This window comes from Mustela putorius, unplaced genomic scaffold (assembly GCF_011764305.1).
Source record: "Mustela putorius furo isolate JIRA1106 unplaced genomic scaffold, ASM1176430v1.1 tig00001075_pilon_pilon_pilon, whole genome shotgun sequence".
Classification (NCBI taxonomy): Eukaryota; Metazoa; Chordata; class Mammalia; order Carnivora; family Mustelidae; genus Mustela; species Mustela putorius.
In genome coordinates, this window is record NW_025421560.1 from 4,449,616 (window position 1) to 4,477,068 (window position 27,453).

A 27,453-nucleotide genomic window follows, 5' to 3' on the forward strand; every position below is an offset into this window, starting at 1 on the left:
TCTATTTTTATGAAATTTATTCCCAATTTGAAGTGGCAGTGTATACAAAGATAACAGAGCTTGTGATATGTTACAGAAATGTTTACAGCAACATGCACATTATGAAGTGTTTCAAACATATACATATTAAGTTTCATGCTGAATAAATAATCCCCCCAAATTAATTTTTATTTTTACATAAAAATATAATATTGCACTCTTAACAAGACCAGTTACTTTGCATATTTTCTCTTTAAATAAATGATGGAATTCGGCCTTAAAAAAAGAAGACTGAGTAGCAACCCTATTCTAATAGGGGACTAGTTCCAAGTTCTTGGTAGAAAAAAACGAAAGCCAGACAGTAGCTGCAATTTTTTTTTCTTTTAACAAAGCAAATCACTTCAACGTGAATAGGAATAATGTCATCTCTGCACCCAGCTGGACCTCACAGCTCCAAGCTGGCCTGGGCAAACCACGGTGTCAATGTGGCCCGTGAGCCGTTCTGAGGGATGTATGCTGCTCCAGTGACAAGCACACGTGGCCACTCGCTTCCTCTTGCCCACATTTCAGTTGGCAGAGATGTTGGAATTGTGTTTTATACAGTTTTTAAGCAGAATGTTTTAGAAAGTCTGGAAGTTACAAAAGTAGTTCTGTAAACACCATATGAAGTGAATTTCCATAACAAACACGCAAGTTATTCTTAGGCAGGAATACATATTTTTACCCCATGGTAAGTAACATCTTACTGAGCTTATTTTACAGTGTTCTCAAAGCCAATAAGCAGCACCCCAAAATAGAGCCGTAATGGTAGAGACAGACTATAGTAGAGATTTTTAGGAATTCTGTCTTCATGGTGTGCAAGTTCTCTGTGGCATATACTTAGACCTTTCTGTTGTTCCCAGAATTCTCAGGTCGTATAGATTAGTAGAAACAGAGCAGACAGTTTCCTACAAGAATTATTCAGCATCCTGTGGGAAACAGAGTAGGCTGTCTCCTTTCTTTTGTAATTCTGTTTTATGGAAGAAAACATACCCTGCCCATTAGATTTAATGTCTTATCTAGAATGGACTCTTAGTATCTGCCCCATCTTTCTCCATAGTGGAGGCTTTCTATTGCAAACTGTTAAGTATTCAGTGCTCTATAGATGGAAGATATTAAAATAATTATCATTGTGTTTAAATCTTAGTGACTCAACTAAGGGTATTCAGTATCTAGTGTTATGAATTTTAAGCAGAATTTTTTAATGAAAAAACCGAATATATCTGAAATCAGATGTGTGTTTGTGGCTGTCAAAAAGTTCTGGTTCCCCTTTGAGCTAAGCAGGCAACTAGAAAAAAACCTGCCAACACTAAGATTCACGAGTAGTTTGTTTTTAGTATTCAGATCTTCCATAAAACGTTTGGTGCAGAGGCACCTACTGAATAATTTACTTCTCAAAGAAAGCACTTTGCAAGTTCTAACTTCTTATCCTCTTCTTTAATTTCGTGTGTTTGTGTCAGGGGTGGGGGAAGGTAGATTATCTCGGCATAAAACTTTTAAAATATAATTTTAGAGCATTTTATATAAACAACTAGCTAACCAATTTAAATTCTCCTGGTCTTTTTGGAATAACAGAAAAAAAGGAGAGACCCCAATTCTTTCTTTAGAATAACCTTGTGGGTAAACACTTTAAAAATACAATTTTAATTTATCGTGTATGACTTACACCTTGTTGGTTAGAACATACACAACCCTCTAGATGATCACAAAATTAGAACAAAACTATTCTCTCCGGACCTTGGGAGGCCGCAGAATGTCCTGCAGATGATCATTATTTGGATGATGTGTTTGGTCATCCATTTCTTCAAGTTCAACCTCCTAAAACTGGTGAGGTCCACACATCTAGTTTGGAGCTAAAGTGCTTTGGAGAAGTGAAGTTCTCTCTCATTCATCCAGCTGCATAGCTGCTAAGGAAGGAATAGAACATTGGCTGTTTCAGGCGTTGCTGGTCCTTCCGACACCAGGCGATCACAGTCCCGTCACTATTTGCTGTGTACAGATGGTGGCCGTCACAGGAAAACGTAAGGCTGTCAAAAGAAATCCCACATGTACATCATCTCTTAAAATTGCATTAGCATATTGGTGATCATATAGAAATCAGTGTAAAGAAGCGAAGATATCTTCACCGGAGCAGAGAGACCAACGAAATGACTGCTTACGACTCACTGGTTTCTGGTGTAATTCTAATATAGTCTAATTGCTCTGCTGACGACTTTGTGAAGGTCACCCTAACTAGGGGACACAGAACAAAACCAGAGCAAAGAGGTCAGTGTATTCTGTTCCTTCTTTGTACATTTTCTTTTACCACCTTGTTTGTGCTCTTATTACTTAACAAATACTTGAGTTTAGGAAAGTTTAGATCATATAACGGGGCTACATTTTCTCTTTATAGAAATAAATGATGATTATAGGGAGATATTTTATTTCCCAGAAAAAGGAAAAGGCAAAACTGTTAACATTAATAAATAATTGGAGTTCATTAATATTTAAATTTAGTGCATTGAAAATAAATTTAATAAAGTATAATTTAAATCCCTTACTTCCGATTGATTTTTAAAGTCAAATTTGTTGGTGGAACAAAGGGTAACTGATTGTTTATCAGTCTTATCAAGCACATTCCTGCAGCTGTCAATCACCATTATAGTATTTTTAATAAGGAACCCTCCCAGGATGCCTTCTATCCAACTAGGAGCTCCTGACTCAGATATTAAGCTCCACAAAGACATGGACTGTGTCTCCTTGTAAAAGGTCCTGGTCAACCTAGTGTTTGATAAGTGGTCAGCTGTTTAATAGACTCTCATCACACAGTTCAGTCTGTGTGCTTTCATCTCTAACAAAAGTAGAGTCACAAAATATATGATGAAGAATCTGGGGGTGGTTTACCTTACAATAGGCTTATTTGATTTAGGAAATGTGATTTCCCGCACCGGCTTTAGGTCCCATGTACTCCATAACCTAGAGAGGGAAAAAGTCATCATCTAATTATGCAAACTACAACTGCCTTCGCAAAAAACACCTATATATTTATTTGTTAAAAATCATCTGGAAGGAAACACAATAAGCCATTAGCAGTAGCTACTTGTGGGAGTTTTGCAAGGGGTAGATGGGGGAGTAAGAAAATTTGGTAAATTTTCATATTAATCTTTTATACAATTAATAGACAATATACAATTTCAAAACTGCATGCAAGCTAAGTTTATTACTTAAAAATAAAACAGGGATTAGTGAAGAACCTATATCTGAAGGTGATTTTAAATCTCTAAATATTAAGTATGAACATGCCTAGATATTTAAGGCTAGTTTTTGGGACTGCTGTGTCCTTATGAACAAGAGCGAACAAAGAGAGTCAGAACTCCTCTTACCTTACAATTCCATTTTCTAATCCCCCGGCAATCACATTGATAGACACCCCCTCGGGCTGGTTAGAGAAGGCAACGGAACAGATGATCTCCCTGCAGTGCACATGTCCAACAAGGTCCCCGTTCACTGTCCAGAGTCTAAGGTCACTGCCTCCACCAGCTAAAACACCAAGACCATCCACAGGTCACCAGAGTGCGGGTATGTCAGAGCCACCACCCTGAGTCCCAGAGGGGCATCCCTGCACATCCAGCTTGATTGTTTCAGTGATTAAAAAATTTATAGGCAGCTCAGGACTGAAGCTGTGTAAATAAAATTACTATGTAATAAGTCAAAAGGCTCTGCAGATTTATCTAGAGACAATGACCAGTGGAAAAATAAAAATAAAAATATTAATTTCTAAATCTAGAGCAACAAGGCAAATTAATCATATATTTTTGTGTAATCATATTTTAGCAAAGGAGCTGACAAGGCTGAATTTGAGAGTACCCAGAAAGTTAAACAATCTCCAAAACCAGGCGAAAATATTCTGTGAAACCACCTGTAAGAAGTGACTTAGGTAACTTCTGAAGGAAAAAAAAGTTACAATAAAACTTAGTGGAGTTAAAAGTTACTTTTTTTTTTTTAAGATTTTATTTGTTTATTTGACAGAGATTACAAGTAAACAGAGAGGCAGGCAGAGAGAGAGAGAGAGGGAAGCAGGCTCCCCGCTGAGCAGAGAGCCCAATGCGGGACTCGATCCCAGGACCCCGGGATCACGACTTGAGCTGAAGGCAGCGGCTTAACCCACTGAGCCACCCAGGTGCCCCCCTAAAAGTTACTTCTTAAAGAAAAAGAAAAGACATCTAATTCCTCAGCATGTCTAAGACTGAATCTTGTGGGTCAGTGACTTATTAGACTAGTTTTTCCTTTTCAAAGACCATGAGTAACTAAACTTTCTGGAGTTTTCCAGGGGTGGGAGAGGCAGTAATTTCTCGCCATCTTCTATATTGAGGCCCCATGATGATGCGCCTAGCCTTCTTCGGAGAAACATTCTCAAGCTGATAAAACAGGTTAAGAGGCGCAGTAAAGTCTGGGGCCATGTTACTCCACTTATATTTGTCTCTCCACTAGAACTAACAAAAGAAGTGCAGACTTTAACTCTTTCCTTTATTAAGGCAATGAAAAGACTGCATAGATTTCTTACTTATAGCAAAGAAACAAATTGTGAAAATACTCCTTTATGTCAAGATATGCTGAAGAGGGCGCCTGGGTGGCTCAGTGGGTTAAGCCTCTGCCTTTGGCTCAGGTCATGGTCTCAGGGTCCTGGGATCGAGCCCCGCGTTGGACTCTCTGCTTAGTGGGAAGCCTGCTTCTCCCTCTCTCTGCCTGCCTCTCTGCTTACTCGTGATCTCTGTCTGTCAAATAAAAAATAAAATCTTTAAAAAAAGAAGATTAGGGGCGCCTGGGTGGCTCAGTGGGTTAAGCCGCTGCCTTCGGCTCAGGTCATGATCTCAGGGTCCTGGGATCGAGTCCCGCATCGGGCTCTCTGCTCAGCAGGGAGCCTGCTTCCCTCTCTCTCTCTCTCTGCCTGCCTCTCCATCTACTTGTGATTTCTCTCTGTCAAATAAATAAATAAAATCTTTAAAGAAAAAAAAAAAATAAATAAAAAAAGAAGATTAAAAAAAAAAAAAGATACACTGAAGACCTTCAAATATTCCAAACCCATATGACTTCTGTGTTGCAGCAGTATTCACAATAGCCAAGAAGTGGAAACAACTGAATGTCTGTCCGCAGACAGAAGGTAGAGATTTACAAGGGGCTACTACTCAGTCATGGAAAGTAATAAAGTTCTGCTCCATGCTCCATGCTGCAAGGATGAGCCTTAACATAAGGCTGAGTGAAATAAACAGACGTAAAAAAGACATGAAAGGACACACAGTGTATATGATTCCACTTAGATAAATTATCTAGAATAGGCAAATTCATAGAGATCGGAAGTAGAACAGTGGTTACTTGAAGATTTGTGGCAAGGAGGAATAAGTTATGGTTACAGAGTTTCTGCTTGAGGTGATGAAGAAGTTTTTGAGATGGTGGTTGCACCATGTTGTGGGTGTGGTGATGCCACTGGATCACATGCTGTAGAATGGTTCGGATCGCAACTGTAACGGTAAACTTATTTACCACACACGCAGAGAAGAGAAGGTTAACAGATGCCCAATGTTTTACTTAAGACTTCTCACCAATTAGGAGAGATTACCTAAACAAAACATCAGATGTAGGAGTTCAATATACTAACGAGATGCAGCTGTAGGCGATAACCTCTTTTCCGTGAGTAGATATTTCACTCTTGCTTTTGAATTTAATACTTGATAAAAAATTTATAAAATTTATAAAGCAACCAGATGTGTGCTAGTAAGGTTAGAAGGCTTCCCAAAGAGACCAGTGCAGGGGTTGATCACTGCCTGGAATTGAGAGCTACTGCAGGCTCAGTCCTTCAAAACCAAAAATCAAAATGTGGGCCTTGACTCTCTGCAATGGGGTACAGAACTCAACAGAGATCTGTAGATCAGAGAACTCAACAGAATCACCCTAGCAGATTACCCAGGACTTGGGCCACCTCAAAACCAAGTAATGACTCATCTGCCTAAGGTTGTAAATGTCAAAACTGAGGCCTTCACTCAAGACCAGATAGCTTTCATGTGTAATTTAGCATGTCAACTAAAAGTCAGAAAGCTGGGCATTCCTGAAAAAAAATTTATTCTTCCTATGCATGATCACTGAAATTAAAATAAATTGGAGAGTCACTGCCCATCCCAAATTTCATAATATTAACTTTATAATGCCATTGGCAACACACAACCAGGCTATGAACGCTAGTTAAAAGGCATATATTTTGATCCAGTGGCAGAATGATTTTTAAAAAGACAAAAACCGGGGCGCCTGGGTGGCTCAGTGGGTTAAGCCACTGCCTTCGGCTCAGGTCATGATCTCAGGGTCCTGGGATCGAGTCCCGCATCGGGCTCTCTGCTCAGCAGGGAGCCTGCTTCCCTTTCTCTGCCTGCCTCTCTGCCTACTTGTGATCTCTATCAAATAAATAGATAAAATCTTTAAAAAAAAAAGACAAAAACCGTCTATTATAATATTCACATGGTTTAATAAATTTCACATCTTATCATTATAAAAATCACACCCTATATGTGCTGGCAGATTATGAGCAAGAGGAAAGAGCACACCAGCGTAACTTCAGCCCCGACACAGAAATTTTATATCTGTGTGTATAATGTGTATATACGTGCACACACAAATATATAACAAAAATACATACACATACATATGTTTTATTTAAATTTTGATTTTAAAGTTACCTGGCTGGTACTCACTAAATGGGTCAAGATGTTTGGTAGGCTAAATCTATTAACTTTCTTACCTTCTTGAACTGTAAGACTAGGAGGATGAACTCTAGTTTGAGTCACTAAACATAAATTTAGCCTCTCTTTAGAAAAATCATTATATTTATTATATTTTCTATATACCCAATTCTTGTTATGATTTCTCTTATATATGCACTAAGAGGCTTTAAGAAAGTGGAGGATGCCTTTTTGTTCATATTGAAAAAGAAAGTTCCAGCCATTACTCTATTATATTGTGCTCTCCCCAGGGACACCTGAATACCCTACTAGTGGGTTAGTAATTGCAGCAAAAGTAATTTTGTTTTTTGTTCCCATAAGACTGGCTGATATAACATCACGATATAAATCACTACTGGCAGCAGGAAAGTAATTAACTTTACAAAATTCAGCTCCCTAAGGATCAGTCCTAACTTCCAAATGTTGCCAAAACAAAGTAGAGAACACTATATAAATAATAATTATATTATTCCCCCAGATTCCCCTTTGGTATGACAATACTAAAAGCTGCTAATGTACAAATCATGGGAGAACAATTAGCATAAGTCATCAATCATCGGCCCACACTTGTATTAACAAAGTTGACGGTTCAAAATCGTTCCCTTTACTTACGACAATTAGGAAATAAAAATGTTTCTATGGCACTATTCAATAACTGGATGGTAGGATTGGCAAATGTTTCACATTTGATACCTTTAAAGGATGACTGAAGACATTACTTTTCCAGAATACAAGAATGAATGAATTTTTAGAAAATCAACAACAAAACTCCAAGAGACAGCTGTAGTGTAATAAAAAATACACATTTGGTCTTTGTCCCAGGTCGCTGGCATACAGCTCCTTGAGACCCTTGTAATTTAACACCTTCTGTACGCTAACAAGCTGGCTCCAGGGGGTGGGCCCTACATAGCTTCAGGTTGGGGGCCTGTCACTAGACAAACCAGCCATGTGGTTAGGAGGTTAGAATTTACAGGACCTCCCCACCTCTGGGGACAGAGAGAGGCTGGAGATTGAGCTCAGGTCCACAGCCACTGATTCCATCAACTGTGCCTACAGAATTGAACCTCAGAAAAACCCCTAAGCAACAGGGTTAGGAGGGCTTGAGCTCGTGAGCACATTCATGTGTCAGGAGGGAGGCGCACTCCGACTCCACCCAGACTGGCTCTCTGGATCTCCCCCTGTGTACCTCTGCAGCTGGCTGCTTACTCCTTTTTTTGAGAGAGAAAGCAAGAGTGAGGTAGGGGGAGGGCTCAAGGGAGAAGGCGAGAAAGAATCTCAAATAGGTAACCTGAGCCCAAGTGGGCTCAATCTCACAACCCTGAGATCATGACCGAGAAGTAGTCAGAAGTCGACACTCAAACGGAGCCACCGAGGTACCTCTGGCTGTTCATTTCTACCCTTTGTAGTAAAGGACTGTAGTTAAGTAGAGTGTTTTCCTAAGCTCTGTGAGTGTGGTGGGGGGTTGGGCACTCCCAAAATTGCGAGCTTCAAGTAGTTAGTGTCAGGATCAAATGGCACTGTTGAGCACCCAGGTGGTGTCGCGGGACTGGAAAACTCTAGGGCGTCAGAAAACACCAAACAATATAAAACACGCAAGCAAAAGATAGAGGGCCACCCCCTACAGATACGTCAAAGATAATCTATACTGAGTGGGCAGAAAGAGACAATTTTTCAAAGGATTCTTTCGATGCTATTAGGATCCTTAAGAATAGAAATGCAACAGAAAATTTATGAACTTTTCAACTGTTCTTTCCTGCTGGATGTGTGTGTGTGTGTGTTTAAAAACACAAGTTTTAAAATATGTACTACTTGAAAAAAACAAAAACTAAAAGCAAAACCTCTGATGAGGAGATATAACTCTATCATGTAAATTTAAGGCAAATTATACCTCTATATATTATAATGCAGTATGGGTCTCACTCAGGAACTGGAAGATACATATAGTCAAAGCTGATCATTGGTTTTGCTTTACACTTATGTCATGGGGAGGTAGTCAAGTTGGTAGTTAAAAAGCAGAAGCCAAAAGAAAAAAAAAAAAGAGAGAAACAAAAGCCAAGAAATTCAGATAATTATGTAACAATAATTTGCTTAACTTAGATGTGCCCAAATGCAATCTTTCATCTATCAGAAAAGGAGTTAAATGATGACAATATTAACTTTTGCATAAGTTGGCCCCTAAATTGATGACCTTGCTCTTGGACCATACTGTATTTTAACACACAAATTCACTATGCCATAATTTTTTAGATGTGATTAGGGACCTGAGAGACTGAATCCAATAGTTTAAACTATGCGGGCACCAGCTAATGAGTCTGTGCTTTAGTTCTGGCCTTGCTTACCTGAATCACACACAGTGGCGATGTCTCCAGTAGTTTCACTGGCAGAGACGGCCGTGACAGGGCTTTTGTGTCCCGCCAGGCTTTGTACATAGCACAACCTAAAAGACCAAAGACAAATTTGCATCTGATCATTAAATATCATTAGATTCTCTTGTATAATTCCTTCCCTTAGTGTATGGACCTATGATTCATAAGGCATTCCCCACTATATTCCTAACTGATCTTTTGTTTCAATGGGATTACAAACTAAAGTTTGTATTTCATGCGCTTAAAATGATCATAAGGTAAAGATCTTATTTCAGTGCACCTGTTTCACACAGGAAGAAAAGAAACATAGAGGCAGTTGTGTCTGAGTTGGAAACCTTCTTCTGTACCTGTTTAAATCCCATATGATGCAGGTTCCATCTCTGCTCACACTTATCATTATACTGTAGGGTTTGCAAACAAATAAGCTGGTTATCTCTTCTGTGTGCCCATACAGATGTATCTGAGACTCCATTTCTATCTCTGAGGGCTGAAATTGAAAAAAGTCAGTGAAATACAAGATAAAAAGCATGACAAAAGTTTTCCTAGTACTCTGTTTCAAAAATAAGAACTCAAGGGACTCAAACATTTTTCTCAAGCACATCATGTTTCAATCCATTGCAGTTCAACTCTTTCCTAAAGGGTAAAACTAATTAAACTTCAAAACATTTTTAATTGTCCATAATTTCAAGAATTAAAATGCTTTTTCATTTTTTGTCTTCTTGTCCAATCTTTGTCCAAATACATACACAAGTATTTTTATAGTTATGATTACTGCCACCCAAATAATTTTATATCTTATATTTAAACATTCTCCCATAAGTATTTTCTATTTTTGACATTGTCTTCAAAATGAATTTAATGATGTTACAATATTCTGTGCAGTTGGTATGCCATAATTTACTTGAGCATTTTTACTGATAGACATTTAAAATTGTTTCTAGTATTTTCAAAATTATAGATACCATAACTAAATCCTTCATGTGTGAAAGTTGAGTTCTTCTGAATGGTTTCTTCAGAATAAATTTCCAGAACCCTACTAGTAGGTCAGTGATTACTAACAATTTTATAGCTCTTGACAATGTACTTTCCAAAGGCATTGTACCAATTCATGATGCCACCAACAGTGACGTCCTCTCAAACCACCATTACCTGTCTATAGCGACAGATGGGTTTTCTAAATGAAAGGCTGCAAACTGATGTTACAAGGACCACGTTGGCTCACAGATGCCAGATGTTTATACTAGGTTTGATTCGTGATTTCATTAGACTAAGCTGTTTATTGTCTTAAAGTATTTCAATATTTCCACTTCAAAGGATACAGCAAAGTAGAAAGAGTAAGTATAATAAAAAGGTGTATATTGACCACTTGGTTAAACTAATCCTAACATTTTCTATGATCAATTTATTTTTTTAAACAGAGAAAAAATTAAACATTACCCGGTTTGTGTACTGTTCTATTTCCTCTCTCATCAGAAGTTACTACCATCCTGAATTTTGCATTTGTTTCCCACATGTATAGAACATGCGTTCTACTATACGTTGCCATAACCACAACACACTGTATGGTTACTCATGGTTACTCATGTTGACGAATCACTTTTCACTTTCTGTAAGTGCTATTAGTCTTCTGGTGTCTTTCGCATCTTGCCCTTTTGTTCAATACTGCTTTGGAAACATATCTGTGTTGATACAGTAGTTGCTGCTCACCTACTTTAAAGTGCTACATAGTCCAGGGTTTTACTCACATAAAAATACATATTTTACACTAAAAGAATCAAATGACCAGGCAATACCAGGCTCACAGTCTTTCTTGGAACGACCAGCTGCCACAGCGTGGCAGGTGCTTCGGTTTAGTGAGGACACATGACACTCCCACACAAAGTCACAGGCAGGAGACGTGCTTTCACAAGGCCCAGAGTCCCAGGTCTGAGCCCCTGCTGTCTCTCTTCGGACTGTGACCCCCTCAGCAAGGAGAGGTGTCTGCAGGGCCAAAGGCATGTGCCCAGAACTCTTTCAGACTGTGCTTCCAGGAACCTGGGACCAAGGAATGCCCTGATGGCAAAGGCCCGAGCCCCTCCTCTTCCTGCTTGAACTCTTGAGCTCTGGAGTCCATGACCCACTTCACAATGTAAGTCTCTGAAAATTGCCCAAACTTCTAAATGTCAGCAAAGGTTGCTCTAAATTGCATTTCTCTTATTATAACCAAGTTTCACTTTTCCACATACTCATTTTCTTGCATGTAAATTGGTATGCCTGGTTTTGTGTATTTGTTACTACATGTAAAAAAATTATTTGGGGGCACCCTGGGGGTTAAGCCTCTGACTACCCGCTCAGAGGGAATCTGCTTCTCTGCTCCCCCCTTCCCTCCCCCTGCTTGTAAGCTCTCGCTCACTAAAATAAACAGTCTTTTTAAAAAATAAGAAAAAATTGGAAAACCCAAAAGACTCCACTCCAAATCTGCTAGAACTTGTACAGGAATTCAGTAAAGTGTCAGGATATAAAATCAATGCATGGAAATCAGTGGCATTTCTATACACCAATAGCAAGACAGAAGAAAGAGAAATTAAGGAGTCAATCCCATCCATTTACAATTGCAACCAGAACCGTAAGATATCTAGGAATAAACCTAACCAAAGAGGCAAAGATTTTTACTCAGAAAACTATAAAGTACTCATGAAAGAAATTGAGGAAGACACAAAGAAAGGGTAAAACTTTCCATGCTCATGGATTGGAAGAGCAAATATTGTGAAAATGTCTTTGCTACCTAAAGCAATCTACACATTTAATGCAATCCCTATCAAAATCCCATCAATTTTTTTTTTCAAAGAAATGGAACAAATAATCCTAAAATTTGTATGGAACCAGAAAAGACCTTGAATAGCCATAGGAATGTTGAAAAGGAAAGACAAAGTTGGGGGCATCACAATTCCAGACTTCAAGCTCTATTACAAAGCTGTCATCATCAAGACAGCATGGTACTGGCACAAAAATAGGCACATAGATCAGTGGAACAGAATAGAGAACCCAGAAATAGATCCCCAACTCTATGGTCAACTAATCTTCAACGAAGCAGGAAAGAATGTCCAATGGAAAAAAGCCTCTTCAATAAATGGTGTTGGGAAAATTGGACAGCCACATGCAGAAAAATGAAACTGGACCATTTCCTTACAGCACACACGAAAATAGACTCAAAACGGATGAAGGACCTCAATGTGAGAAAGGAATCCATCAAAATCCTTGAGAACACAGGCAGCAACCTCTTTGACCTCAGCCGCAGCAACTTCTTCCTAGGAACATCGCCAAAGGCAAGGGAAGCAAGGGCAAAAATGAACTATTGGGACTTCATCAAGATCAAAAGCTTTTGCATAGCAAAGTAAACAGTTAACAAAACCCAAAGACAACTGACAGAATGGGAGAAGATATTTGCAAATGACATATCAGATAAAGGGCTTGTATCCAAAATCTATAAAGAACTTACCAGACTCAATACCCAAAGAACAAATAATCCAATCAAGAAATGGGCAGAGGACATGAACAGACATTTCTGCAAAGAAGACATCCAGATGGCGAACAGACACATGAAAAAGTGCTCCACATCACTCGGCATCAGGGAAATACAAATCAAAACCACAATGAGATACCACCTCACACTAGTCAGAATGGCTAAAATTAACAAGTCAGGAAACGACAGATGCTGGCGAGGATGCAGAGAAAGGGGAACCCTCCCACACTGTTGGTGGGAATGTAAGCTGGTGCAACCACTCTGGAAAACAGCGTGGAGGTTTCTCAAAAAGTTGAAAATAGAGCTACCCTATGACCCAGCAATTGCACTACTGGGTATTTACCCTAAAGATACAAATGTAGTGATCCGAAGGGGCACATGCACCCGAATGCTTATAGCAGTCTACGGCCATACCACCATGAACGCACCCCATCTCGTCTGATCTCGGAAGCTAAGCAGGATCGGGCCTGGTTAGTACTTGGATGGGAGACCAAGTGCTTATAGCAGCAATGTCCACAACACAATAGCCAAACTATGGAAAGAACCTAGATGTCCATCAACAGAAGAATGGATAAAGAAGATGTGATATATATATATATATATATATATATATATATATAAATACTATGCAGCCATCAAAAGAAATGAAATCTTGCCATTTGCGATGGCATGGATGGAACTAGAGGGTATTATGCTGAGCAAAATAAGTCAATTGGAGAAAGACAACTATCATATGATCTCCCTGATGTGAGGAAGTTGAGAAGCAATGTGGGGATCGGGAGGGAGACAAATCATAAGAGAATCCTAATCTCACAAAACAAACTGAGGGTGGCCAGGGGGAGGGCAGTAGGGAGAGGGTGGTTGGGTTATGGACAATGGGGAGGGTATGTGATATGGTGAGTGCTGTGAAGTGTATAAACCTGGCGATTCATAGACCTGTACCCCTGGGGCTAATCATACATTATTTGTTAATTAAAAAAAATAATAATAAAATAAAAGAAGTACAAACACATCAAAAAAAAAATTATTGGGAGGGATTCCTCCTTGTTTCTGCTGGATGACCTTGACCACCATACGGGTCTATGCACACCTTAGCAAGTCAAGTCTGGAGATCTGGACCACCCAGGGAACTGTAACCCAGGCTGCAATTCCATACAAGAGGAGCCCCCCAGAACTCACCTGCACCCTTCTGGTGTAGTCCTTCTGAAGCCGGCCTTGGGAGAAGGGCCTCCTCAGGCCTCCTGAGCTTGCTCGGTCCCTGGGTATTAGGTATTCCTCTCACAAGGGCTGTCCGAGGACAGTGTCAGTACTCCAGGAGTGACAAATGCCCTCTAGGCGAGAGCTCCCCTGCTTATTTACCTCTCTGGCTTGGAATTCCCTACTAGCTTGTCAGCAATTTGATGCTTTAATTACTACACACATGTATGTGTGCGTATTTTTTTTTAACTCCATGATCACGAATAATATTTACAGGGTAAACACAGCATAGGATCCCTTTAGTGGTTGTTGATAATTTTATAGACTTTACACTTTAAAATGACTGCAAGAGTTAGTGGTACTAGATGATTCCCTGACAGGTCAGAAAACAGTTTCCATGGGCAGAATAGGAACCATGGACTACTTCATTTAAAAAATGCTCTTGAGGGGCACCTGGGTGGCTCAGTCGGTTAAGTGTCTGACTCTTAGCTTCGGCTCAGGTCATGATCTCATGGGTCATGAGATCAAGTACCATTTCTAGCTCTGCAGTCACTGGGGAGTCTTCTTGAAGGTTCTCTCCCTCTGCCCCCTTCAATCGCTCTCTCCCTCTCTAAAATAAATAAATAAATAAATCTTCTAAAAAAACTGCTCTTGAATGATATACCATTACCTCAGATAAACCTCATATATACTCTCTGCCACCACCAATTCAGAGGATGGAAGTACAGGTGTTCACTTGCATGAAGACAAGGTGGCCATGCTACTTAATTAGTGAAAAAAATGACTCAAGAGCAGCTATTTTAAAATCGGTTATCACTTTTGGAAGACATTCTTCTCTAATATGTAAATGGCTTATAGATAATTCCTTATAACAAATCAACTTATTCATCCTTACCTAGAATACATTTTAGAAGACAATCTTGGGGAATTGAACAGAACTTAACAATGTTCAGAGTTAAATATGCTTCACTAGGTAAGGAATGTATTTCATAAGATCCCCTTGAAAAGATTTTCTGACGGTCATTATTTTGGTCACATCCTACACAGCACTTGGGGAGCCCGTCTTTTGTCTGTGTTAAAGCTACTACAAATAAGAACATCCATACTTCCTGAATGCCTGTGCTCAGTGGGTTGGGAGAACAGCAAGCAGAATATGAGTTGCCTCTGGCTAGCCTCACAGGGACGGGGTCACAATGCATCTTTGTGGGATGCCGAGATGGTGAGGTGGTCCCTGAGAAAAAGTCACAAGAACATCCATGAAAACCCACGGCTCCTCCCCTCAGAGCAAACAATGATAAAAGTGCACAGCTAAGATGCACTGTGGGACGTGGTTAACTAGTAACTTAATCTCGTGACTTGATTACCTAATACTGTTACATTTAGGAGAAAGAGAAAACCCTCACGAATAAAGCTGAAAAACCTACTTTCAGGCAAATGTACAGCTGTGGGAAGGTAAGCAACATGAGCTTCGCAGGCTTACAATGGCTTCACCGGTCAAGGAGGCACATGTCTTGCCAGTTCCCACTGCGACAGCCGTGCCCCCTGCCGGCGCGTCTGGCGCATCCAGAGCTCTGCAGGGCCTGGTGACTCCTACGCCAAAACCTCATCTTCTCTCTAGCCCGACTACACACCATGTCAGCATACACTGAAAATTCTGACGGGAAGAGTGGCGCTAAGGAAAACTGGGAACAAGGCTATGCAAAGTGCTGGGAAAAGCAAAAGAAAACAAAAGCAAAAGCAGCAGCTCCTGTTTGCAGAGCAGTCAGACGGCACGGTGCGCAACCAGGAGTGTTTGCAGAGCAGTCCGATGGCGTGGTGCGTGACCAGGAGCGCCCATGTGGACGGCTGCTCTTGCAGCGGGGATGAGAACGTATTTGGAGAGCACAAGAAACAGAAGGTGTGTTTAGCAGATAAATGTGATGTCTGGAGTCACTATTAGAGATGTTGTAAGAGTCCAAAGAAGACATTCCAATGGTTAAGACACTTCCCTGTGGAGACCTTGGCATTCTTTTCATGCTGGAATATGAGACCTTGCCTCTGTCTCCCTCTCCTGCCCTGCTTTGACCCTGGTTCCCAGCATCTAATACTCTAAACTACACATAAAAGTATTTGCTAGCCCCCAAGTTACCATGTCTTTGTTTCCAGGTTGTGGGTTTCCTGTGCTGACATACTCGTTCCTCTTTCCTCCACTTCGTAAAATGATCCTTTAAGATCCAGCTCAGGTGGAACTTGCCAGGCTTTCTGACAACCGGCCCCAGCTCTGTTCTCAGAGCACACACATCAGTGTCCTGTAATAACTGGTACGTGCCTTCCTCCTGCAAAGAGCCCTGCACCAAAGCCCACCTGGGCCACTATGGTGGGCACCCTTGCCTCCAGTCTCACACCCCCAAGTGCTGTTTCTGGCAGGCGCTACAGTGGGCTTCCTAAAATGCTTGTAGATCATATTACAACTGCTTACCACATTTTGATGGCTCCTTAGGCTAAGAGATGGACACAGTATTATGGTCACATTTATACCCCAAGGATCATGGGAAAGAATCTTAATAAGAGTTTAAAAGGGAACAAACTTGGACAGAAAAGTAAGAGGAGCCCAGTATCACCCCATGCTAGGAAGATTGGTTCTGCCCAGTAGAACACATTTAATAATTTAATGGAGAAAACTGTCATGGGGGGGAAGCAAAAGAAAGTTCTAGACTAAAATAATTATCCCAGTTCTAGAAGGAAAAGAAAGAAAAATTATCACCCTAAATTTGCTACTTATCCTCAGCAGCACCATCGAGAATTGATTCAAGAAAGGAACAACAGTAAATTATAAGAAATATTGCATAATGTCTTTTCTTCACTAGACTGTTTTAATTTTCAAATCCTGGAAATTCAGCAAATGGCTAAAATGAATTTCTTCCAGTAAGTGGTGGAAATCAAGATGGGCTCCTTGGATTTTGCTATAGTTCAGAGACTGTAGGAAGGTTAAATATTAGGTGTTCTAAGCTTCCAAATTTTACAGAATCTTGTAGTGTACTCCTAAGCTTGCAGGCTGACACTGAGAATACAGGAAGCATCACAGTGTCATGAAAAAGTCTAAATACAAAACAGATCATGATGCAAAATACTATGTCTTTGACACTAAAAGACAGGATTGCTATAATTATTGTCAGAAATTTTCATGATCCTAATAAACCTAAAACTAAAGAGTCAGATATGTGACCTTTCACATTTTAAGAGCTTACAGGAAGAAAAGATTAAAGAACAAAAGATTGAAGTACAAACATTTTCAGTTAATCTTATACCAATGAATTACACTTCCGAAGCCTTTTCTTCTTCTCATAAACATGAAAATCCCAAACTACTCACAAAATGAGCCCAGGACCTACCGTGCTGCTGGTAAACCTGTTAGCATAAGCCGTGATGACCCCGCATTTGCTTCCGGTGAACAGCTGGCAGCTGTCAGGCACCCAGGCACAACTTGTCACCTGTGGGTGAGGACAAACCAAAGATCATGGTGTTGAAAAGCATGAGAAATGTTTCTACTTCTCTAATGGTTATTTAAAAATATATAACCACAAACCATAAGTGACTCTTAATCTCACAAAACAAACTGAGGGTTGCTGGGGGGAGGGGGTTTGGGAGAAGGGGGTGGGATTATGGACATTGGGGAGGGTATGTGCTTTGGTGAGTGCTGTGAAGTGTGTAAACCTGGTGATTCACAGACCTGTACCCCTGGGGATAAAAATATATGTTTATAAAAAATAAAAAATTAAAAATATATATATATAACCACAACATTTAATAAACATTTTATTTGAACTGATTAAAAATGTGCAAGATATGATAATATTCTGTAATGTTAAGCCAGATGCTAAAGGCTAGTTAAAATGTGTTACATCATCGTCTATGATTTTATACTTTTCTCTACACACACACACACACACACAGAGCCACTTGTTCCTCAGAAATTTAATGATCCAGGATTGATGAGGTCCAAGGTTGAGTGTGTGTGTGTGTGTGTGATGTGTATATATGCGTCGTTTCACATTTTACTTTTTTTTCTTTTTTCTGCTTTTGGTGGGGAATTGGGGTAAATACAAAGAGAGAGGTATTGCTTCTAACAGTTCTAAAGATTGTTAAATAGGAGACAAAGGAAAGATAAACATGGAGAAAAAAATCTCAGATTATTCCTTTGGGACTGTAAACTCTTCAGTCCTAACCATGGAGGTGCTCTCATTCAGGACCACTCAACTCTCTGGCCCAGTAAGTCTTCCTCTGGCTCTGGGAGCCTGCTGACCCCCAGCACCAGTCCCCAGCACCTCTGCTCCCATGGGTCACTTCTCCACTCCCACCTGTCCCAGAGCCTGCGCTCATGCTGCACTGCGCTAAGGGGACAGAGGCCATCAGCCATAGATCTCATCCCCTTCCTTCCTTTGTGCCTCAAGTGTCTTGGTGCTTCTCCTGATTTAAAGGAGGAAGCTCCTCTGCTTTTAAGGGCAAACCTGCCCTGTACCAGAGTTCCTCCAGATTTTGTCTTTGCTCTCAGACTTTCAAGTGGTCTCTTGCTGGCTTCTTCCCCCAGGCCTGCAAACATGCTTGAGTGTCTGCTACATTAACAATGACCTTCTTTCATCCTGGTTCTTCTTAACTCTTGAAACATCACCACAGTTCACTGGACCCAATTTCACTGTTTGAATTTATTTCTTGAATAGTTCTAACTATTTGTAAGGATTAGTATTTCATGACTTATATTCTTTTTTAGAGGCCTTCCAAAGAACAAAGAGAAAAAAAATATTTTTTATATATATTAGAATAAAACTCAGTGTCTTAGCATTACCATATGGGTCTACTAAACCCTTTCAGCCCTTTCATAAACTTAGGTTTAATGTAAACCTAAGTTACATTACAGGGTTTTAATAATTTCATCTTCCCTCTGTCTTGAAACATTATGCTGTTTCATCACTGTAGGAATTATGTCATGACTATTAAACAATTATTCCCAACTCTACTAGAGCAAAACAAACAGGGAAATGCAGAACAATGGATCTCCAGGAAGGATAATGTAATCTGTGAAATAAACCATCATCTTTTGGTTTTCTGATCGTACTGTCCAAAGAGTGTTGTCATCTTTCAAGAAAATATTAAGGAAGACTGGAGACACTGCTTCGTACTCTGCTTTTAGCTTTCCTGAACACAGCTGGGAATTCAGAATTTCTCATGTTCTACTGATAACAGAAAAGAGAATGAAATTAACAGAGGACTAGGTTTCACAATTATGAGATGAGTCAGAAGGCAAAGAGATGCCAGAACTCTAATCTCTAACCATGAGACTATGATTGTAGAAGTGAGATCTGAGTGTGGGTCCTCATATGATAACATCCTGGATGAATTTTCTCAAACTAGAGAACCACGTAGAGGACAATATATTTCTAAGGAAATACATTGCCGTTTGGCGCAAGTTCTTTATCACAGAGTATTTTGCTAGAAGAATCTGGACAATGCTGTTTTGCTAAAAGGACTTATGGCAGTTTTCTTTCATCTTTAATGATGCTGATGTGTCAAACTTTACATAATAGAAGTAATTTTGCAATGCTCAAATTCTTACTAAAATTTCTAATAAGGTTGTTTTCCACTGTCCTTATGTTTAGTTTTATTAGTTTACTGGTAATTAGATAACAAAAGGTGATGACCATTTTTTTGGGTATATTGAGGGTTAAGCATGTAAGTCATTGCCTTCCTTTCCTTTTACTGCTAAAACTCCCCACAAGTGGCAGCTTACTCCATTCCTAACATGCTCAGGGAATGGGGAAATATTAGGACACATGAATAGGCAGGAGATGTTATGAAGGTAATGGGAATCAGGAAATGGCAAAAGAATTTCCCATTGTTTAACATACAATTTAGTATGGGAAAAAGTTGTGGCAGTATTTGTGTGTGTCCATACATGCACACATATATATGTACACGTACACACACAGAGTATATATACAATTGGAAATATTTTTACAATGCTTTAGGAGAGAGTAGTGGGGGGTACTATTACCCTAGTTTCAAAGAGGAAAGAACCTTAAGTTTGGAAAGGTTAAGGCACTTGCCAAAGGCTACAGAGTAAATAATAAAGGCAGGACAGTAACACAGCAGATCAGATGGCTTTAATTGGGCCCCATGCTCTTTCTACCTATTGTGATGCCTAAACACCTAGTCTAATAGTCAAAACCAGGTACAGAGGATTGCACTCTGGTTATAGAAAATGACACAGTGACAAAAGGCAAGTGAATCTTGAGAAGAAAGTGGTGCTGATTTTGTTCCAATACTGCCAGTCGCTGACGCTAAGTGCTTATAATACCATCTCAGTGAGATACTAGGGAGAAGACAAATTTTGGGGACACAGAATAGCAACAGTCAGAAAGGTCTGAGCACTGTAAACAAGGCCTAAGTCCAGCGTCACCAGCTTCCAGACTGGATTAACGGCAGAACATTAAAGACCAGCTGCTCTCAGTCTGACCCCTTTCTAGAGCATTACACTTAATTATTACGATAAAGTACTCCGTAATAAAGTTTACCTGATATTGTTGTGAACTTTGTATAAAGTTTATTGGAGGCTCGCTTTGTTTACTCTTCAGCCTTAAAATGTTATCAGCATATCCCCAGCTCAGGATGGCCGACCACTGAATGTCAGTACTGTTCATGCTTCTCACACCTCAAAAAGGAGAAAGAAAAGCGTCAGACTGCCACTGCTCAACTGTTATTTGATAGCCCCCCAAAATGGCAGGTTAAGAGCTGAAGTTTGCATGGCAGAACACAGTATCTTTCCAGAGCAAATCATCTTTGTATTTATAAGATGGATGGATTTAAGTTGGTTTTATTCCTTTAATGCTAATGGGATTTTAAGAGTGGAAACTGAATTCTTTTTCACTCGTGGTGTTTGGTTAGGGCTTATCTGATTTAGCACCAAAATGTCTGTTCAGAAATTTTTATGGAAGACAATGATAGTCCAGCTTATTCTGTTCATGTTCTATCACACTTCTACTTTTAAAAATAAATATAAACTAGACACCGTTTAAATAACTTTGTAGCTACGACCTGCCGATAAATCAGTATGGACAACTGTCGATACTGTAAAGAACACTGCCTCCCTAAAAGCAACACCTGTCCTGGGAAGGGACCATTTAATCCTGTCAACTGCCAGGGCTTTGCAGAGCAGACAGATTTGACGAGCTTCTGCTCTTCTCCTCTTCCTCTTTTTTCCAACATAGTTTTATGTCTTTTGGGATAAAGATTTGGAGATTTTGACATCCCTTTTCAGTACTATTCGTAATCTATGCCTTGTTGGTATGCTGGATATAGCTAATGCAACAGAAATGCTAGAACTGATGCTGCCCTGGAAATTTGCCCTGCTTAAGTCGCTTAAGGAGAGAGAATGGGCCTTATTTATTCCAGCACCTAGCAAAATAAGCCCACATATAAAGGAAAGAAACAAATACATATTTGTTGAAAGAAGCAATACTACAGTGAAAATGTAATTCACAGATTTTTGTCTTCTTTTGTTGAGTATAATACCAAATGCTGACATCAGTTTTACAATAAAGGAACTGGAACATACCCACTTAATAAAATCCCCTCTAAATCTAAGCTGCTAGGGAAAGGAACCACATTTCATGAGTCTCAGGGCCTCTCAAATTCAACCATAATGCCTGGCATGTAGCGGGCACTTCAATAGCCCTTGTGCTCAATGAATTAAGTACATCTCGTAACTGCCCCCACTTTCTCATTCTAGCACTTACAAGATGCACCACCTCTTTTTTTTTTTTTTTTTTAAGAAAAATAAACTTCTCCTTTACCTACTAGGACAGTGAATCTTAATCAGGAGTTTGCAAGAAAATGGCATTTCTTGCATGCCTGGGCTTGGACTTGAGCCCCAGAGGTTCTGACACTGTGTGGCTCAAATGAGACCCAGGCAAGTATATTTTGGAAAAAAGGGATCTCAGGCAATTTGGAGGCACAATTTTTGAGTAAGGGTTTAAGGGCATCAAAACCATCACAGTTACATTATTCTATGCATATATAGCTCAGCAAAACCATACGGTCACTTGATAAAGCAGCGCTCAGTACCTTGCAGCTGTCGCACGTGACCTGACACCCATCTGTAAGTGGGGCTCTCACTCCTAAGGCTGCTATGGGGTGGGTGAGCACTCCTCTCGCTCCTCTGTAATGTGCTGGGTGCAGCAGTGAGAGCTCACACAGTCCCCAGAGAGCCCCAGGGTGCTTATGGCCTGATGGACCATTACTGAGCACTTAGGAGGAGTCAGGCACTGTGCTAATCATTACCTACATTATTTCATTAAATCTTTTTTTTTTTTTAAGATTTTATTTATTTATTTGACAGGCAGAGATCACAAGTAGGCAGAGAGGCAGGCAGAGAGAGAGAGGAAGGAACAGGCTCCCCGCTGAGCAGAGAGCCCAATGCGGGACTCGATCCCAGGACCCTGAGATCATGACCTGAGCCTAAGGCAGAGGCTTTAACCCACTGAGCCACCCAGGCGCCCCATATTTCATTAAATCTTTATAGTAAATTACCCTGTGAGGTCAATCCTTTTGTTATTCCCGATTTATAGATCAAAAGCCAGGATTTAGAAGGTTTACATAATTTTCTCAAGGTCAAACAGCTAATAAGAGCTGGGATGTAAACTCAGGGTTCTGCGCCTCCTGAGGCCAGTGCCTTGTATCTGTTGTGTTATACTGTTGTGTATTACAATCTGTTGTATTATACTGCTTCCCCATACAACCTAGGTGCTGGCAAGCCCTAAGTACATTCTACAAGGGAATAAAGCATAATTTGAATGAACACTACTACTAAGGGCTCTGACTATAGTGCCACAAATAAGATAGGCTGACAATGACATCTGACATATTACGTTCCGTCATGGTAAGTGGTAACACCAGCCCTTTCTCTTCTGTTCAACAGAGACAAACTTCAATCCAGTCTAATTTTTTAAAAGCAAATTATTGACACATTTTGGTACTTTAAGTATTATTTGTAGTAAATTGTCACACATCTCACAACTAACCGCAACACTGATATTACAATAGTTATGATTATACAGATTTACCCAGTCCTACTAAGTCACCAAAATTAAGGATAATGATAAGCAGCCTCTCTTACTGCTAACAAGTATAAAGGCAATCATTGATTCTATGATATAAACAAGAGAAAGTCTACAAAGAACTGTGGTCCAGCCAGCACACTTAATTTCTCTGAGTTCCCTCTGCTCGACACGGGTACCACATCCGTACAGTGCAGAGCTGTATGTGGTAGGAGGCTACACGGCCCCCCAAGGGGCATGGTGCCTCAGAAATCACGTTAAACCCAAACAGTGTGACTGTCAGGAGGCATCTAGTCCACACGCTGGCTTCTAGGCACATCTGCACTTGCCTGATACGAACAGTCGAGCGTCATCACTGATTTGAGTGCCCAAGCCCAAGCCTAGGAAGCAGGGAGAGTTCTTTCCCATTAAACGGAATGGTTAATTACATTTACCATGAAGTAATTACAGCACTTTCCCAGGTGTTGCTGTTAGCGAGGAGTCCGTGTACTGAGGGTGAGAAAAGGATTGCTTTCCAGGCACACCTATTTTTAAAACCTGTTTTCAAGGCTAGCACGACTTCCTTGTTTTGCTTCATTCTGTTTGTTTTAATCTCCTGACTATACCTTCTGAGGTACAAGCTTTGCTAAATAACTCTGCCTATTCTGCGATTCAAGAGTCTCCAAAGGTACATTTCTCTAAGACTGATACTCTTTTAATCTTGTGAGGCTAACCATTTATTCTTGTCTCTGACTCTTCCTCTCTCATTCCAAACGGCGCTACATTTAATCTTCCCCCTTTTCCCCATGTGGTGTGTTTAATTCCTACTTTGCACTAAATAGCCACAAATTTGAACGATTTTTCACCATGGATTCAACACTTGCAAATAAAATAGTGGCATGGAGGAGCTGAAAACATCAAATCCCATGAAAATATACCTAGAGTGATTCTCATTATGTTTTCTTGTACCTTGTTCTTTGCTGTACGTCATCAGAAGACAGAAATTTTGGGATAAACCACAGATGGCTCTGGTGGGCAGAGCCTGGAGGGAACCAAATCTTTCTCCGTGGGGCTGGCTGAAGCAGACCACAGGTACAGGAGCACTTGGAGAGCCTACATACTCCCCCCACTTCAAGCCTTTTATCCAGGACAAAGGACTCTAAAACAGGAAAATAAAAAGTATGATTTTTTTTAAAAAATGTAAATTTAGAGTGACTTCTAATTTGAATTCTAAACAAAGAGTAAGCAGCCTGATTATAAGCCCTTTGTAAGCAAACATTATTTTATATATATTTTTTGACTTCCCATACTTAGCATATAGAAGTATACGCTCCTTGTTGCTAGACACAGTGATGAAAATACATACAAAGCCCTGGTCCTCATGGAGTTGCCTTCCAGCTGGGAGGAGGGGCAGACCAGAGGTAAACAGACAGAGGCTCAGCAGGGGCTGAAAGCTCTAGCAAGAGGGAGGGAGAGGACTGAGAGCACGGGAGGTGCTATCTTAGATTCGGGGTCAGGGAGCTGAGGAGAGGATATCTGAGCAGAGACCTGAAGGAAATGAGATAGCAGAATGGGGCTCATCTGGGGACAGGCCATCCTAGGTGGAGGAAACAGTCGACACAAAGGTTCTGAGGTGGGAATGAGGCCAGTCAGTACCAGGGTCCCACTGTGAGCGGACACACGGCTCTGATCTTTACACATATCAGCTGCGAAGTTAGTTAGCACTAAGTGTAGTGTAGATTAAATGGCACTTATTACTTTTTAGGGATGTGCTATTAAATTATTTTGGCACAAAAAAAGAATAGAATAAAGTCAACTACGAAGCACAACATTGGTGATCTGGTTTGGGCAAAATAACATTATACTGAGATCGATCGATCTATCAATCACATCATACTGGTGTTTGAATTTTACTGGTTCTATTGCTCTGGTTTGTGTTTAACATGCAAATTTAACACATGTGAGCTCTGAACATAAAGGGTTTACATGTCTTCTGTGTTCTACATTTACTGTATTTAAGTAACATTATTTTAAGAAACAACTGTCAAGACAAGGTCTGTGAAAGCCATTTTCTCTTAAAATGGGTCACAGTTTCCTGCAGTCGGGGATGTGTTGCTTTATTTCTCCACAAAAGTTCTTCCCAACCTCTCTCCCATGCCTTTCCATTTTCTGCTATTCCTCTCCACAAACCTTTACATTTTATAATTCGTGGTCTCCCATCCTCTGCTGCTTTTATGATGAAGAATTTAGCTGAGGGTAAGAATCCATTTTCCTTTAATGGTTTGCCTGCTTTGTTTTGTATTTCAAAGTAAAAACTATGCCTACTTTCCAGTTTAAGAGGCAATACTTCTCACCGTTACTATGGGGGGGGGCGTCCAAAGACATACGTAAGGTTCTCACTTCACTGTAGGTCACAACACCCACACTTCTAGTGAGTACTTTTGGTGGAAGGTGGCCAAAGGCCTGCCATGCACGTGTGTACAGCCACACCCACACTCGGACCACTCTCCAGTCCTGGACGCCTTCTCTCCTCTGGTGGGCAGGTTCCTGTTAGGCCACTGCTCCGGCAGGCTTTCCCTGCTACTAGCCCCCTAGGGGCTGGCCACCTGACTTGAGCTCCCCAGAGCTCTCCTCTCAGGGACAGGGACAGCCTTTACCACACACAGGACACTGCCGCTCACAGCACATCTGCATTCGCTGGCTGCAGTGTACCCTGCTGGCGGGACCCTTCTGTTCACTAGAGCCTCGGAGGGGGCCTGACAACTGCGGGGTTGAGTCAACTTCTGCCGAATTCTATTGAAATTCAAAACCATGAGACTGGACTCTGAGAAACACACTGAGGGTTCTGGGGGGAGGTGAGGTAGGGGTAGGGTGAGCCTGGTGGTGGGTGGTATTACGGAGGGCACGGATTGCATGGAGCACAGGGCGTGGTGCATAAACTATGAATTCTGGAACACTGAAAAGAAATAAAAGAAAATAAAATGGGGGAAAAAGAAATAAATTCAAATGACATACCGGATAGGTAATTTCTTTGACCTGTTCTCGGGTTTCCCTGAAAGCAAACTGCACTAGTAACCCCACAGCAGCAGGAAGCTCTCCTTCAAGGTTGAGCTTGGATCCAGGCCTGCTGGCGTGTGCCGACTGGAACAACTGGCGAGGGGTCTGGCCGTAGGTTTTTATCATGGTTTCCAGTGCTCGCCTCTGAACGGGATCTTCAACTGCAGAGACATCCATTCCAAAATACGTCTGCACGGTGAGAGAGTAGAAGAGAACAAGAGGTTTGTCAAAATCAAGGTTGGCAATAACACCAAAGGGGAAACAACAATGTGTTTTATTCTCTAGATAGTAAGTTACTGTCCTCTATTTCAAATGGAAATGGTTTTTAAATGTTTTGATCAGTTAGCATCAGAAACTAAATAATGTTTCATATGTCAATTATACCTCAATAAAAAATGAGGTTTTTTCTTTGGTGTTTTCTTTCAATGAAGACAGATGAAAAAAAAAGCAAGATTTTCACTTGAGTTGATCCAAAATAACAAGCAGATTAGCAAGTGGATGTATTTTTTTCTGTAGTTGCCTGTCCGATATTGGTCAGAAAACTAGAGTGAAAGGGTTTGTCAAAATCATTTCAGGTGGTCAACAAAATTGAACAAGACAATTTCAGCTTATGGCAACACAGACGCAGAAGAAAAGTAGATGACCCTGCCCTGCCCCGATTTTCTCAATTTGCACAAATGAGGACTAGAAGTTCAAAGCCATTTGTATCTGGCCTTTAATTATGTGATAGCCAAGTACTCTTTTGTTCTTGGACATTAATGTGCTCAATGAAAGATTTGGATTACTCTTCTCTCAAGACACAACAGCTGATTTCAGAGGATGATGTTCTATGCTAACTCACGTCAGGGCCAAGGACAGGCTGCCCAAAGATGGACCACTTTGGCCTATTGATTTTATCTTATTTTAAAGATTATTTATTAGAGAGCGTGTGCGCGAGCAAGAGAGAGCACATGCAGGATTAGGGCAGATAGAGGGACAATGAGAATCCTAAGCAGGCTCCATGTAGAGCCTGACACAGGGCTCTATCTCACGACCCTGAGACCATGACCTGAGCCAAAATGCAGAGTCAGATGCTTAACCAACTGAGCCACTCAGGCACCCGAAGCATATCAATTGTTTTAAATAAGTTACTTAGGAGACAGCTTGTATATGGAGACCCAGACCCTCCTCCGTTCCCCTGAGAGCAGGAAATAAATTTTCCATGTGAAAGGTAGCCTCCCCATAGCAGGAGGTAAAGAGCTATCCTTATGACCGGAGATGGGAAATTTAGAGTGGAAAAGACTGGATAAACAACACTTGCTACTTTTTATTAATTTGCTGTCCCAGCCCAAATTCTGTTTAGAGATCCTTACTAACTGAAGCTCCCAAAGTTAAGTTTTCTTTGCCCTATCAATTCCTCATAGATTCTTCGTTTCTCTGTCTAAAAAGTGTAAAAACTGTCTGCCTTGGTCATTTCTTGAGGTCTTGATTTCATTATTGACCCTCTGCACATAACTGAA

The 27,453-nt window shown here is 40.5% G+C and overlaps 1 protein-coding gene across 8 annotated transcripts in view; it reads right to left on the reverse strand.

The window, feature by feature from the left end:
• The window catches only part of LYST (lysosomal trafficking regulator), a 170,804-nt gene continuing 143,351 nt past the window's right edge, over positions 1 to 27,453 (reverse strand). For 5 of the 8 annotated variants that reach the window (XM_013048559.2, XM_013048560.2, XM_004777755.3 and 2 more), the window contains 9 exons: positions 25,913 to 26,143; positions 23,867 to 24,056; positions 20,378 to 20,514; positions 17,201 to 17,299; positions 9,478 to 9,617; positions 9,104 to 9,201; positions 3,381 to 3,537; positions 2,902 to 2,973; positions 1 to 2,045 (listed from right to left, as the gene is read on the reverse strand). In XM_013048559.2, coding sequence (XP_012904013.1) covers positions 1,907 to 2,045; positions 2,902 to 2,973; positions 3,381 to 3,537; positions 9,104 to 9,201; positions 9,478 to 9,617; positions 17,201 to 17,299; positions 20,378 to 20,514; positions 23,867 to 24,056; positions 25,913 to 26,143 — 1,263 coding nt within the window. In that variant the 3' untranslated portion in view covers positions 1 to 1,906. Of the gene's footprint in view, positions 2,046 to 2,901; positions 2,974 to 3,380; positions 3,538 to 9,103; positions 9,202 to 9,477; positions 9,618 to 17,200; positions 17,300 to 20,376; positions 20,515 to 23,866; positions 24,057 to 25,912; positions 26,144 to 27,453 lie in introns of those variants that run through there. The other 3 variants (XM_045087284.1, XM_045087285.1, XM_045087287.1) reach the window with 3 other exon arrangements.